The 15,452-nt window shown below is 37.0% G+C and overlaps 1 protein-coding gene across 2 annotated transcripts in view; it reads left to right on the forward strand.

The window, feature by feature from the left end:
• LOC127788461 (uncharacterized) overlaps positions 1–15,452 on the forward strand; it is a 41,025-nt gene that overhangs the window by 4,933 nt on the left and 20,640 nt on the right. The window contains exons 3-12 of one of the 2 annotated variants that reach the window (XM_052316747.1): positions 4,666–4,876; positions 6,463–6,544; positions 8,620–8,732; positions 8,806–8,930; positions 9,991–10,093; positions 10,187–10,323; positions 12,899–13,069; positions 14,737–14,942; positions 15,041–15,164; positions 15,247–15,346. In XM_052316747.1, the coding sequence (XP_052172707.1) occupies positions 4,666–4,876; positions 6,463–6,544; positions 8,620–8,732; positions 8,806–8,930; positions 9,991–10,093; positions 10,187–10,323; positions 12,899–13,069; positions 14,737–14,942; positions 15,041–15,164; positions 15,247–15,346 (1,372 nt within the window). Of the gene's footprint in view, positions 1–4,665; positions 4,877–6,462; positions 6,545–8,619; positions 8,733–8,805; positions 8,931–9,990; positions 10,094–10,186; positions 10,324–12,898; positions 13,070–14,736; positions 14,943–15,040; positions 15,165–15,246; positions 15,347–15,452 lie in introns of those variants that run through there. The other variant, XM_052316748.1, reaches the window with a different exon arrangement.

Consider the following 15,452-nt stretch of genomic DNA (forward strand, 5'->3'; position numbering starts at 1 on the left):
AGGTCGAATGATAGAATTGGCTAACATTTCCTTCACCATTTTCTCAATTTGAGATTTGAGCTTTGGTGGATATCGGTAGGATCTAATATTGATAGGAGCTGAGTTGGGATGGAGGTTTATAGAGTGGTCAAAGGGTCAGGTGGGAGGTAATTTCTTAGGTTCTGCAAATAAGTCCTGGAATTCAATCAGCAATAAATCTAGAGATTCCAATTCACGTACTTGCCATGGTAATGTATCCTTACTCCTTACTGCTGTGGAACATCTTGCACTGCCCACTCACCGTTTCCCGGTCTTCTTCTTCCCAGTAGATCTCTATTGAAAACAATTGGGCTACTTAGGCTATTTTATACTTGAACAGCTTTTGTAACTTCTTACCCTTGATCATCTTGCAAATTCCACTCTCCACATTACCTTGCAGTGTCACCCTCCGGCCATCCTTCTCCATTGTTACCTCCATTTTGTTGAAATCAAAACTGATTGGACTTACATCTTTCATCCAATCGACCCCCAGCACTATATGGCACCCTCCAAGTTTCAACAATCTCAAATCCGTTTTAAATGTTTCCCCCTGCATCATCCAGCAAAATCCTAAGCAAGCTGATCTACTTAGGACCTTACTCCCATTGGCAACTGTTACCGCAAGTGGTTGAGTGTTGGATAGTTCGCATTTAAGCTTCCTCGCAATTCCCTCATCAATGAAACTGTGAGTACTTCCATTATCAATCAACACCATGAGAGTGCTGTCTTGAGCTCTTCCTTCCACCTTAATGATCTTATTGCCTATCATTCCCTTAATAGCATGCAGTGAGATCGCCCCGTTATCTTCCTCTCCCAAATCTTTTGCTAAAGTGAGTGTGTCCCCATCGCCCTCCCCATCTACATCTCCTTCCAACAAGATGAGCTGTCTCTTACACTGATGCCTTGGAGTATATCTGTCTCCACATCGATAGCAAAGCCCTGTAGGTCTCCGGTGTTCCCATTCCTTAACACCTTGTTGTCTTGCGAGAGAGCTGGCTAGAAACTTAGCTCTTTCCTTCGATCTCACCATTTCCTTTCCCGGCGCCCTACCTCCTGAGTAATTCGCTCCATATGCATTTCCTCTACCTTGAATCCGCTGTTTTTTAAACAAGGCCTCCACTGTTAATTCCTGCAATACTGCATCCTCTGCAGCCTCTTGCACGGTACGAGGTCGCATCATCTTTACCATAGATCTAATATCATCATTCAAGCCGCTTATGAAACTAGAGACGAAGTATTCCTCCGTCATGTACGGATTTCGACTGAGCATTAACGACTTTAATTCCTCAAACCGAAGCTGATATTCTTGCACTGTACCTCCCTGCTTCAACTTGTTAAATTCTTCTACTAGATCCACTGTTCTTCTTTCACCAAATCTTTTGCATAATCCTCTCACAAACTCCTCCCAATTATGATCACCTCGCACGCTCGACCAGCCTTGGAACCAATTATCTCCCACATCGTTCAAAAATGCAGCGGCTAGAGTGACTCGTTGATCAACCGCTACTCGATGAATGTTAAACAATTTCTCACACCTTCTAATCCACCACCATGGCTTCGATTCATAAAAAATCGGCAATTCAAGTTTCGGAACTGGAAAATGTGGAAGTCTGGAATTGGCCGAAGCTTCCGGTCTCCTTTCCATTCCTATCTCTCCTGCACCGATTGGATCGCCTCCCAATTCTGAAGGCTCGACCACTCTCTGTCCCATTCCAATACCAGGCAATATTGGATCCGAATGTTCCCGAGGAGGAAAATCGGGGGAAATTCTTACCTGAGCTTGATTCGAAAACATTAGCATGAATTGCTGCATTTGTTCGCGAACCATGTTACTTTGCTCTCGCATTTCAGTCCGAATCTGGTTGTGCATATCGCCTTGCAATCGATCTGCTACTACCTCCAATCTCTTATCTACAATGGTTCCAATGGTATCCTCCATGGATCCCATCCGTTGTTGTACTTCCATCACCGTCGCTAACACCTGCTGTAGCTGGAGTTCCATCTGCTTCATGCGAGTTCCGTCGGCCATCATATGGTAATGATCGACTGTCAGGAAAGTGCTTTGATACCACTTTGTCAGATCGTAGATCTGATAGAAGGAGTTTTAGGTGAAGAATGAAGGGAAGGAGAAGAAGAGACGAGAGAGAGAGAGAGAGAGAGAGAGAGAGATTTTAAGAGGGAAATCAGAGAAATCAGTGATTCGAATTTCATTAGCTGCCCACCAATGAACCAGAACTCTGTTTTTAAGGAGTTCTCAGCTAAAAGTATTGGCGCCAAAAATCTGTTATAACAGCCGAGCACATGCCAGCGCCTAACATCTGCCATTACCCTATTTACCCTTATAACCGCTACTTTATTACAATCTGGTAATCTAGGTACATGACAGTTTTTCTACGGGTTGCAGGAAAAGCCAAAAATTGGGTCATAATAAAGTAATATGCGTTTTATCTTTTCTGGATGGTACGCATAAAACCATGTTTCTCATTCAATAGTACTAAAAGTGATTATTGAGTTTCTGGGACCAACTACTTTACTGAAGACTTCCCTAGTAGACTATCAATATTATATTAAGTCATATCAGACTGCCCTCCTTTTAATTCTTGGCATCCTTTCTAGTCTTTTTTTTGGGGGGGGGGGGGTGGGGGTGTTGGGTCTGATACCTCCTATAATTCTACAAGCTTTTGAAAGTTCACCTAAGAATGTTAGTTGAAGGTAACTTTTGGATTCCTCTAATCAAGTAATATATTTAATACCTTTCCAATAGACTATTGATGCAGGAGTGAGTCATGATAGTATGACAATGCATCTCTGATTTTTGTTCTGGTTTGGGGAGATGCTCTTCTAGCTATTCTTGTTTTGAGTTTATGGATGAAATTGTGACTTAATATTTACTCCATTTATTCTTTTTGATTACGTGAAAGCCTATTTTTTGTTGGGATGTCAACTATGTTGAATACCTAGTCTAAAAAGGTTTCCTCCACCCCCCCCCCCCCTCTCTCTCTCTCTCTCTCATACACACACAGTTTTGTTTTCTTTTTCTTTGGATTTATTTACTTGTATGAAAAGAAGAAAATGTTATCATATATGATACTATATTTTGCAATTCATTTAAATTATTATAGGTATTTTTATGTAGTTATTTGTGGCATTAAGGGTTCAAGTGTAACACCCATGTGTCGGATTTACAAGTGGTGATTTTTTGCTTGAGTTGTTCAAGTGTAACACCCATGCGTCAGATTTACAAGTGGGGATTTTTTGCTTGCGTTGTCATGCATGTGTCTCTTCATATCTCTTCCACCTTTGAAGCGTAGTGCCCTTCAGCTTTTGCTTTATGAATAACACCTTTTTTTCTGCTACTGGTTTCCACACAAAATAATTCTGTAAGATAGCTTCCCAATCTAAGTCATCTTTTGGATGCTTATTTTCATGAAAATGAGCAACATCAACCTTGATTCCACCACCGCTCTAATCAAGGCCATGTAATAATGTAGCTTCCAATCCACGTTTACTGCATGATTAATGGGTCCCACATCATGAAAAGGGTTTTCATCTACACCATCTTCAATTTCACCCTAAAGACCACCTTCCAGCATGTCAAAATGGTTGTGGTCACCTTCCTGACTCTCCACACTGGTTCCCACTTTTCTTGCCACTGCAAATCTTGCCCCACTAGTGACAAATTTTGTATCATATTGCTGCATCTCAGCCAACTCTGTTTTCTAGGCTTGATTGCCTCTTCCACGACCTCTGTTGTATCAACCATAGCTCTCAAGTGAAAACCTTATCACGACTATGTGTTCTGTTTTTGCTCTGATTCCACTTTGATGTGGTGTGAGACAGACAGAAAGACAGGTGTACAATTATGGCTAAAAATAGTGTAAGATCAGAACTGCAACAATTTATTTGAGACAACTTAGCATCATATAAGAGTCACAAACAGATAATGGTAGCTCAGTCTACTGCTACAAGTAAAGAGCTTAAAGTCCAATATTCACATTCTATGGAGTTGGTGTGAGATAATCAGGGAGTAGTCTACATCACTTCCAATCCTGTGTTTGATGAAAGGACCAAGCACATTGAGGTTGATTGTCATGCTTTTGGGAGAAGGCGCTGTAAATGTTATCAAAACTAATAATGTGAATTCAGGAGATCAGCTTGCAGATTTGTTTACTAAAGCTTTAAGGGAGCTAGAGTGAACTTTATTTGTAACAAGCATGGAACATATAACATATATGCTCCAACTTGAGGGGGAATGCCAATAGGTGTTTTGTGCAATTATATGTATTATGATTGTTTTAAGTGTAATATATGTATATTATATTTCTTGGCATAAATACTAAATGAGAGAATCCTAATTGGGTGCTTTTGATTGTTTCATTTCACGTAAACTTTTATATATATGGATGGAAACTTTATATAAAAAATGGCTACCCATCTCAAGTCAACTCTCTTTAGTCTCAATCATCTTCATATTTGGAATTTCTATCATATGATACCATGCTTCCATTCCTTTTCTCTGCTTTTACTTGTTTCACTTTCCTTCATCATCTACAACAAGATTCTTTTATTTATTTGTCATAACACTGGCATTTCCTTGTATTTGTTTTTTATATTTCATTCATATTCTTTATTTATTTATTTCTGCAGTCGCTAGCAAACAAAGATTCAAAACGTGGTAGCCAAGGAATGATACTTCTGAATTGGCTTTTTCGAGATGAAATTCTTTTTGAAGCTCTTGCAACCAATCTTACTGGCATCATAAAGAGAAAGGACGACCGTTTTATTTCTCTCGGCTGGTGTATACTTGTACGTGGTCTTGTAGAGTATGAGGTTACCATGAAACAATTTATAAACAACGGTAACATGATTAGTTCTTTTTGTTTTTCAGAAAAAAAAATGAAAATCATGAATTTATTTTTGTTTCTTCTATTTGTATAATCACGTGGATAGGAATTTCTAACAAATGAATTATTGACATCTAAGCACTTTCACTTAATAATGGTATACTTGGATTAGACATGGAATGTGTCTGGGTGAAACATCCCTCCTACTTTTCTGAAACTGTCAAACCTTGAAGATCTGACAAGGAACTCTAGAGAATTCTGGAGAATTAGGGAGGGTGATAGAATTTGGAAAAGAGAGGGAGAGAGAGAGAGAGAATGAAGAGAATTGAGGAAGAATTAGAATGACTTTGATTCAAATTTTGGCATAGCTTCAATACAATTGAGCGGTCCTTTATATAGAGAGGATCCCGCACTTCCCTTCCTGCCAAAGGAAAGTTTTATTTACACTAGTACCCCTTCTAGAATTAACTACATGTCATATTCCCCTGCCGTGGCTTATATCATGACAGAAACCTAGAGAAAGCCCCATAACAAATGAATTATTGAGATCTTAAGTACACTTGGATTTGGCTTGGAATTTTTTTGGGTGGGATAACCCTCCCTACTATTTCTGAAACCTAGAGAATGGATTTTGCATTGTGTTTAACTGAAATATGTTTGTTGATCTAGTGGATTGTTGAAATACAACTGTTGTAACTGAGCTTATATTCTTAAGTTGAAGTGAGTTATATATGCATGATGTTCAATCATGATGGATAAATTTATGCACAATGTGATACAAAATTAGGAAAGGAATTTGTTAGAGGAGTAAATGCTAGTATGTGTATGGATATAGGAATATGCACGTAGGCATAGACATAGACATAGACATACACATACCGGGTATTGAGTTGTCACTAATTTGAGTGCCCAGAAGATGAGCACGGTACATATGTAATTACTTGTTTTATGTGTTCTTGAAATGGCTTCCCTTAGACTGAAGCCTGAATACCCAACTATTTATAAATGCAGCAATTTATTGGTGTTGGAATGCCTTCACATGAACATCTATCTGACCTTGTGGTTCATCTATTTTTGTTTAATTTTTGCTTTATTATTTATTGTTCTTTCAAAGTTCTTTATGTGGTGAATGGATTTTGTTTTCAGGCATCCTCTTAGTTGTACTTAATTTTATTATCTAAAGAAAGAAGAAAAAAAAAGATACAGTGCTCAACTAGTTTATGTTGTGAACAGAATATAATTCACTTTGAATTTTCAGTGGGCACCCATTAATCAGGGTAAAATACCTGCCTTTTGAATGAATTTTTTATTTTGTTTTTTTTTTTTCTTTCAGTGAGTCAGAAGTTTTGTATCCTTTTCTTTTTCGCCTGAAAATTAGAGAATGGAACAATGTAATTGAAATTTAAAATTTACTTCTAGGAATTGCAACTTTGTCATTTTAGAACTAAATGACATTTCCGACTCCGTTTTTGTTAAGTCAGTAGCATATGTCCTGATTTCTCAAATCAAAGCGTTAGCCATAATGCAATTTTTCAGAGTTTCTGTTATCACATTCTCTTGTCTGCTGAAGAGTAAGAATTATTTGCTCATCTTAATGCAGGAATAAGACAGAAGTATTGTTCAATGCTGAAGCTTTTTTCTTCATGTATCACACATCTTGTGTCTATTGTTTGCAATGGAAGGTATATGTACTTTTTCATCAAGCTGCGCCACTGGCATTTTGGAAACCACACCTTTAGCTGTAGATTGAACCACATTCTTCTCTCAGCTTATTGCTTCAGTATTTGTTGCCTGCTTCATTCACCAGTCCTTTTAGAGTCTGATGCAATCCTAGGTCTGAAGACATAATAATTACCAATGAAATAGGGAACTCTGGAAATAAAAAAAGCAGCTGCTCAAAATTCTGCTAGCAAACTTCCACAATTCAATGGTCTGGCAAGATTTCATTCATTCTTAACTTATTATATGTTGGCAAGACTTCTTTTCTTGACATCTTCGTTGGTCTGGCAAAACTTCTTTTGACATTCTTAACTTCTCTTTTTGACATCTCATTCATTCTTAATTTACATGGTTACTGGATCCATACCTCTAACTGAATTTGAAGTTGCTTACTTCTTGCACCTTGTTGGATTATCTGCGGACCATTAAGGTCAATGCTGTCGATCTTGTACCATACTGAACAATTTTTGGTACAAAAATAATAACTTTTCATGTTAGTTATGGTACCACCTGGTATGGTGGTACTGGCCAGTACAGAAAAGTACCAATGTTCCAACCTGTAAGCTCCAACCCCAAACCCCATTGCATTCACTCCCTCACATCTTACTTTCTCCCTCTCTGACTCTCTCAGTTTCTCACTTCCTCTGTTCTCTCTGTCTTGCTGGCAGTTGCCTCTTGCTGGTATGTTAATGTTCCTTTTTTTTCTCTTAATGGCTGATTAGCAGGAGAACTGATCTGAATTCTGGTTCCGGTGGAGAACCAGAACTAGATCTGGTTCTTGCACAGAAAATCAAAGTTAATTCAAGATTGGCCCACATAAATGCCAGTTTGGGAGGTAATCAATCAAGGAAGCTTCAAGATTGGTCCCATAAACGCACAGAGAATTCAGAAGATACTTTTTTATTTTTTTTTCCCATTGATATGACTCTTCTTTGTGCAGAATTGTGCATGGTTCTCTATATAGAGAGAGACTATCTTGTAATCTTCTGTGTATTGAAGTTCACTCTTCAGAGTGATAATTTTTTTATTTCTTATTTTTCCAAATGGGTGTCCCTTAGTTTTTCTGTATCTCATTCATAAATGTGTCTAAGAATTCTGACCTCATATTCAGGGTAGTTTTTTTCCTTTAAATTTTCTTATTTGCTTTCTTTGTTCTTTTCCCATTTAGATTTAGATTGTTGTACATCAAAATAATATTGTACCATTTAGAAACCACAGAAAATTAAGAGCAAAAATGAAGAAGTAATTAACACAAACCTGAAAAGAAAGTGTACAAAGCACTGATTATGAGCTGTACCCACAACCACTCTCTCTCTCTGGGGTATCTCCTACACTGCGGGGTGGCAATGCTGATCTTAAGTACTTGTTGGGCATTAACTAAGTATCTTAATTGCCAAGTTGAAAATAATGGGAAATAAAGTTTTTATTGAAGGGGAACTGAGAGATAAAGAAAGGTCTGAAAACTTGCAATCTGGAGTGCAGAAATGATAGCCAATGAGCTTTCCTTCATTGTGGTTTAAAATTGAGGTGTAACCTCAATTTTCTCCCTTATAATGCTTAGTTGTGTACTATGACTGTCCCTGTCAGCAGAGTAATACCAAATTATTGACTTCACTTGTTCCGTTTCTTTTTGCTTGAATTATGTGATGGAAGTTGACAGCATATATCACAAAACTAGGTCGGAAAAATGCTCTTTTGTATAATTCTGGCTCTTGGCTGATGGCAAGATAGACTCTCATATTGGTCTTGGCAGGAAGGTTGTAATGCCTTGAGCTAGCAAAAGCATATAGTGAAACTATTTTTGTATTTTACAAGGTGGTGTGCGTGAGAACAGGCCTATTCAATTTTCTTGAGGCAATCTCCGAGAGATCATATGGCATGCATAAGTGACTTATTTGTTGGCTCAACAATACTGAAATTAGTGATATATTATTTTTAGTCAGTTTATTGTTGCATTCATGTTTTGATGCCAAAATTATTTGGCAACTATCTTATATTTATATCTATTTTCCTGGTACTTTAATCATTTTAGTTGCAGCACAATGCAGGGGGAGTTTGAATTGCCAACTCGTCTTTCAGTTGCTGCTGCTGATTGCATGTTATCCCTCACCCTACCACTGTCAAAAAAAGATCTAGATTCCGACGGTTCAGGTGATAGGCTAAGACAATCCATAATCCAAGCTTATTAAAATTGCTATTTGCCAACTACCTTCACTCAATGCAGGTTTAAGTGACAACAAAGTGAAACCAACTAGTAAATTACTTGAAGTCTCGAACAACATGGAGATGAAGATGTTACTTTGGGATCATTTAGATGAACTTATTATTCTTGTGGAGAGACTCCTTGCTGTATGTTCCTTAGCTTATCGACTATATATATTTTTTGAGTTGACCTTTGAATGTGTATCAACAAGTCCCTATTTACTTCTATTAGCAGTGCTTGATGTGAAGTTCATGTTGTTTTTCTGTATTGTGGCTGCCTTTTGCCTTTCTGTTTTTGGTTCTGCATGCTAGCATACTGCTGGAATAGCTGAAAAAACTTTTGAAGAAAAGGAACTCTAAGATGGCTTTGTTTCAGCACATTCAATTATTCACTCTGTTTCTAGGCATAAATGAAGATACATATACATTTAAATCCAATTTTACTTATCATAAAGAATAATCCCAGAACAAACCAGAAGTTGCAGTTCGACGATGCACATTTACCTTCTATCCATTTTTTTTTTTTTTTTTGGGGGGGGGGGGGGGGCGGGGGTGTGTCCAAACCTTGGGAAAGCGTGAGCCTCATGCAGTTGCGGTGCTCTCCAGGGGGAGGGGGGTGGTTGTGGTGAAAAGAACAGCCATTTGGAAACATAATTTACCTGATTCTAGCCTTGGATTGTGGCGGACATAATGGAAGACCATCTCTTTTATAGAGCACCTTTTTCTTTTAATTCATTGAACCTCTCAAAACTGCTGTAAATCTGCAAAATTATTTCCTAGTTATTTCTTTACATACCTTTGTTTCACCTCTTTGCCTTTTCTTTAATGGAACAAAGGGTTTAAGTGACTTGAATAGTCCTTAGATTTTGCTGTAGACTTGATATAAGCAGAATACTCTTTACTGCATCATAATGATTCTGTTTTCTTTACAATGTGTTTGAAAAAGAGTCATATGCTTGCTTAGAAAATGCAGTGCTATCTATATTTTTTGAGATATTTCTGTTTATATTTATGTTGGACTGCATCTATCATTTCATGGATGCTTGGAGATATTGCTATAACAGCTGGAGAATATGCACAGGATAAAATTTATGTTTAGGTTATATTGATTTAATAGTACTTCTTGTAGACTTGATTTGATTTGCTGGTTGGGTTGCTGCAAATTTAAACATCATGGATAACATTTTTAATATTTTCATCTATGTAGTGGAACAGAAAAAGCCGGTCTTTACATGCGAAAGGATTGGAGAGAGTACTTAAGTGGTTGCAGGGAATAAAAGGGCACTATGTGCATGTTAGCAATGAGGCTGGTATTATTCTTGCTACATGCCAAAGCATTTCATAGTTTGTAGTTTGTCAATGTCTTTCCATGATGATTTATTTTCTCTGAAATGGGTGGGTAGGCTCACAAGCGCTCAAGACTGTAGTTCTGCTTCTCTGTTCCTGTTGGAAGCATTACGGAATGTTGATGCACTTGGAAGACTACAAGCTTTCTCAGCATTATAAAGAGCTGGTGGACCAATACCTGTCTGGGATTCAGGTTAACTAAGTAATGTTATTGTTATATAGTTACGCACTGTTGACTTCAGCCTGACTTTTGGTAGAAGCATATTACTGCTTTTTGGTATGTACTTTTGAGCATTTTTAAGTTAGTATGTCTTTTTCAGATGCTTTTTTCTATTTGTAAAATGGGTATTTATGAAAGATGTTAATTTGTGGTTTGCATTATGAGAATCACAACCTTATGATCTTATTTTTATGTTTACTTATTTTCTTTTCAACTGTATATGAGAGAGTATGAATCCTCCTCCAACCCCCCCCTCCCTCCCCGCGGGCTTTTCTGTGACGTGCTAATGTCCCCTTACCAACAGATCATCTGACCATACCGACTGGTGTACCTTACTACAACCGAAACCCCTCAAGTCTTGCCTTGATCTAACATCATTTTCCATGGATAGATCTAGGGTATTTGGCTACTATTTTCAGAACCCAATGGGACACGTATTAACAAACCTAGCATTGTTGATTGCTGATGATTCAAAACCTCCTAACATTTGACCTATGATTTGAGGAAGCTTGATCAAGGTTTTGGCCTGGATTGAGCATGTCCCATGGTGAGAGCTATTTGCAGCATCTCCTCTCTATTTTAGTTTCCTTGTTATACTTTCCTTAGTCTTTCTATTATTCTATATATGTTGGAGTTGATTGGGCCTTAGTCCTAGCCCTCACAATCTATCTTATACTTTTCCTTCAAGTCTGTGTTTAGGTTTTGGTGCCTGTGGCATGTTGAGCTTGGTTCTAATGAAAACTCATGCCCCTGCATCACTCAGAGCAGGAGGAGTAAGGCTGATACTCCTGGTGGTATGCCATCACACTGGATTAACCAATGTTTTCAAAAGTGCTAAGTGCACTTAAGCACAAACTGCTTTTTGGAGCTTAAGCTCAAAGTGCAAGTGCAAGCTATAGGTGAAGTGAAGCACACAAATAAAATACAGGGTATTACCTTTTATAAGCATAACAAATATAAACTATTAGAAAACAATGATTAAAAAAAGAAAAACTAAATAAGAATGAGAGCATTTCTCAGAATCTGGAGTGCTTTGAATAGGATGAACTCTTCATCTTCCATCAGAAGTTGGGACATTTTGGGGATTTTGAGACTGATTTTATTCAGATCTTTTAAAGATCTGATGATAGCCGTTTCTGGGTAAGGACTCCATACAAGCAGCCATTACACAGGACAAATTTATACAAATCCAACAGGCCATATTCAAAACACGCTTATAGTGCGTCACAACTCAGATAAAAGCGCAACTTAAGCAAGCTTTGTTTCCACTCAACTAAAGTTGCTGAGCTGCATGCCGCAAAAGTTCTGAAAGACTTGTGCTTTGTGCTTAAAGCACACTTTTTAAAACACTTGCATTATCCATGTGAAATTGGATAGTTCTAAGTACATTCCCCGGTCAAGTTCCGATTTCTTGTTTATCACGACTAAAGGACTTTACAAGTGCATCTTATGTTTAATGGGACTTTGAGAACTCACTTGTCACGTCCTAGCTTATATACTTGATGGAGGCGCATATTACTTCTGACTACCATGCTAGACTCTTCATGGATGATCTGGAATGCTATTGTCCAAACCTATTAGGTTTGTAATGATGCCCAGGTCTATGAACTATGGAATAAGGTTCAATAGGATACTCAAGGGGATGTGACTCTGGCACAATCCTATGCTGAATTCTATAACTTCTGGCAGGAGTTGATAATAAAAAAATATTTTTATTTTATATAAGTATAAAAAATCGTTATAGATATATATATTTTTAGAAAATATATTTTTGAAATATGTTGTCTGTAGTTTAGAAGATATGTTTAGAGAGAGAAAGAAAAAGAGAGCAGGGGTAAAATGATCAATTTACCCCACTTTGTTAAAAGCAAGGGAGGTCCCTGTTTTTTACAGGGCCTTTTTTTGATTAAAATGTTATGACCCAAAGTTTTATTTGTCATTAGAGAGTTATTTTTTTCTCTTTTTTTTTTTTGGGGGGGGGGAATAATTTTGGCAGGATAAAAAAAGGAAAATGATTTCTAGTCCATATTTCAGGGACCGAATTGGCGGGCTGAGGGGTGAAATACCGGTTTGAAAAGCAAGCCAAGGGGTGAAAATATCATGTCTATAGGTTAGTTCATTAAATGATTAACTCCTTTCGGCTATTTTGATAACAGTATTTTGAAATTTGTGATTAAGCGAGCTCATTACATGACTTCAGCTAGCTGATTGACTGTTAAGCACATTACATGACTTGATCATGATTTAGTTGCAACATACGTGGGTTACAAACAGAGTGTCATCCATATTAATAAAAGTTAATGCCTTCAAATTTGCTCAGTTTTTGATTTTCTCATTGGGTGAGACAAGAAAGCACACAAGAATGACACTGAAACATCTGAAAATGCTGTAGACAGTATAATTGAGATAATTTGATTTATATCTGAAACTGGGGAATTACTTTCCTAGATTATGCATGCAGGTTTCGTCTAATGGTACAATCTTATTTCTTGTTTATTCCTGTTATGATGTCTGATGGAGTTCAGTTGCTGATAAGCCTCATATCCAGTTTTATGCAGAATACACCAAAGAGCATGCTGAGAATATAGACAATGGGATAGAGACTATAAAGTTTTTCCTAAACTGTCTATCCCTTTTGTTGGGGCATTTTGATGGCAAGCAATTTGAGAATGCAATTTCTGAATATGGGTTGCAGATATCTCGTGTTCTTATAAAGCAGGTAAGTTGTTCAAGTTCTTAAATAAATATATCAGTTGCTCATTAGGGCCTTTACTTGCATGTGAAAGATGTCAAAGCTCTTGTGGGACTAAACTTCTTATAAAGCGATTTGCACAATTTCAGACCAGTCATTCCTCCCAATGCCTATCCCTACCCCTCAGTCACTTCTTATTTCACCAGGTGTCTAAGGAACTTCATGCAAACTAATATGCTACAAAATTTATCAATTTTCCCCCTTCATTTGGGTGCTTCAATAACACATTAGGGCAACCTTTAAAATATCTGTATGTTTAAGTTTCCACTGTTTGTTGGGCACTGGAGGTAGATAAGAAAGTGCCCCATTTTTTAAGTAAAAGTTTGAACTTTTATGACCATATCCCAGTTTTTTCAAGAATGGTACCATTAATTAGAAGTTGAACAGTAATGGATTTAACTAAGGATTCTATCATGTTATTTCCCTTGGCCTTTCTGAAAGATACTGGAAGAATCCATTTGAGCACAAATATAATGCATGTGAAACAAGTTGAGACTAGAATATAATTAAAATGGTATGTACATTTCTTCTTGTCAAGAATGTTAAACTGAACCATCAATAGGGCCATGGACCTAAAATGTATGCTTTCAGAATTAACAAATGGGTAATAACAAGGGAGAATATGTGACAAGGAAATCTGAACCGAAACAATGAAAGGTGAAAACGAAGGTAGGATGTTCTGGACACTGTACAGTAAATTTAGGGGAAGAAATAATATTGGCAATGGATTTTGGAATATCCATTGGAAACTTGCCCTTTTTATTACCTATAATTCTAAAATCTGGAAGCACACATTTTAGGTCCATGGCCCTATTGATGGTTCAGTTTAACATTCTTGATGAGAAGAAATGTACATACTATTTTAATTATATTCTAGTCTCAATTAGTCTCACATGCATTATATTTCTGTGTCCTTGAAGTTATAGATCTGGGAAAACAGTCATATCTAGTTTGTACCGGTTCAATTAATGTCAACATATGCTGTTGTAATATTATTATCTCGATTTATTACAAAATTTTCCCCAGATTCTTGACTATTAGTCAGTATGTGCAACAATGAGATGTGAACAACTTTATGAGGAATCAATAGTTTCTCATATTTACGTAAAATGACAGCACCATATCATTTTTTAATCCCACTAGTTGGGGACTACATGAATTCTAGTGTCCAAATCATTTTTATCTATGGGATTTTAGGTTCTCATATTTACATATCTATAGTTATTTTCTTCTTGAAGCATTTCTTAACAATGTAATTACAGAAGCTCCATGATAACAATAAGATGCAGACAAATTGATGATGAATCAATAGTTTCATATTTGCATCTCTGTAGTTATTTGCTTCTTGAATCTGATCTTAACATTATACTTATAGAAGCATTACATGTATACACTTGCAACATGATTAAGGAATTAATAGTTTGTCATATTTACATATCTATAGTTATTGGCTTCTTGAAGTTGATCTTAACATTGTACTTACAGAAGCTTTATGATAATTGTGAGAACCGGACAACTTGATGATGAATCAATAGCTTGTCATATGTATATATCTCTAGTGAATATAATCTTAACATTGTACTTATAGATGCTCTATGATTTGTATTCACATGCGTATCTTGTCTGTTTTGAAGCTTCACAGCCCAGATGAGGATGTGATTGATGGTGCTGTTTGCATCTTAAAGGCAGTAATCTTCAGGACCAATTGTTCGTTGTCTCGAAACATCCCCACTGACACTAGAGAGATGGATGCTCTACTACCATTACTGCTACACCTTTTAGATGAACGCGATGGCACAAGCAGGGCTGTTGTTGCCCTTATTGCTGAATACTGCTCCGTGTATATTTTTATTCTTTACACTGGTTTTCAATTGCATCTTTATTCACTTTCTAACTGCTATTCTTGAATAACCTGACTGCTAATTACTGGGTGCGCAGAAGCACAGATGAACGCTGCCTCCAGGAAGTTCTAAAGCGCCTTGCTTTTGGAGAGGTCTTACAGAGGAGGAATGCTATTGATGTTATTTCAGAAATTTTTCACATATCACCCAATCCCGTGAATGTACACTCTCATTTAATATGGTTTAAGATTGCTTATCCATAAGTTTCTTTATGATACCCTCACTCTCTTGGTCATTTTTCAGATTTATTGCAGACAAGATGTGGCTAACCACTTATTGGAGTGCCTTGGAGATGAGGATTTGGTAATTCGAGAACAGGCATCAAATTTGATCCAAATGATGGGTTAGTTTGAGATGTAAAATTACAACCTGCCCTACAGTATAAAATTATTTTTTCATCAGCACTTGAAAACCGTTGAGAGAGATACCAATGAAAAAATTGCAGATAT

Source organism: Diospyros lotus, chromosome 13 (assembly GCF_014633365.1).
Source record: "Diospyros lotus cultivar Yz01 chromosome 13, ASM1463336v1, whole genome shotgun sequence".
Classification (NCBI taxonomy): domain Eukaryota; kingdom Viridiplantae; phylum Streptophyta; class Magnoliopsida; order Ericales; family Ebenaceae; genus Diospyros; species Diospyros lotus.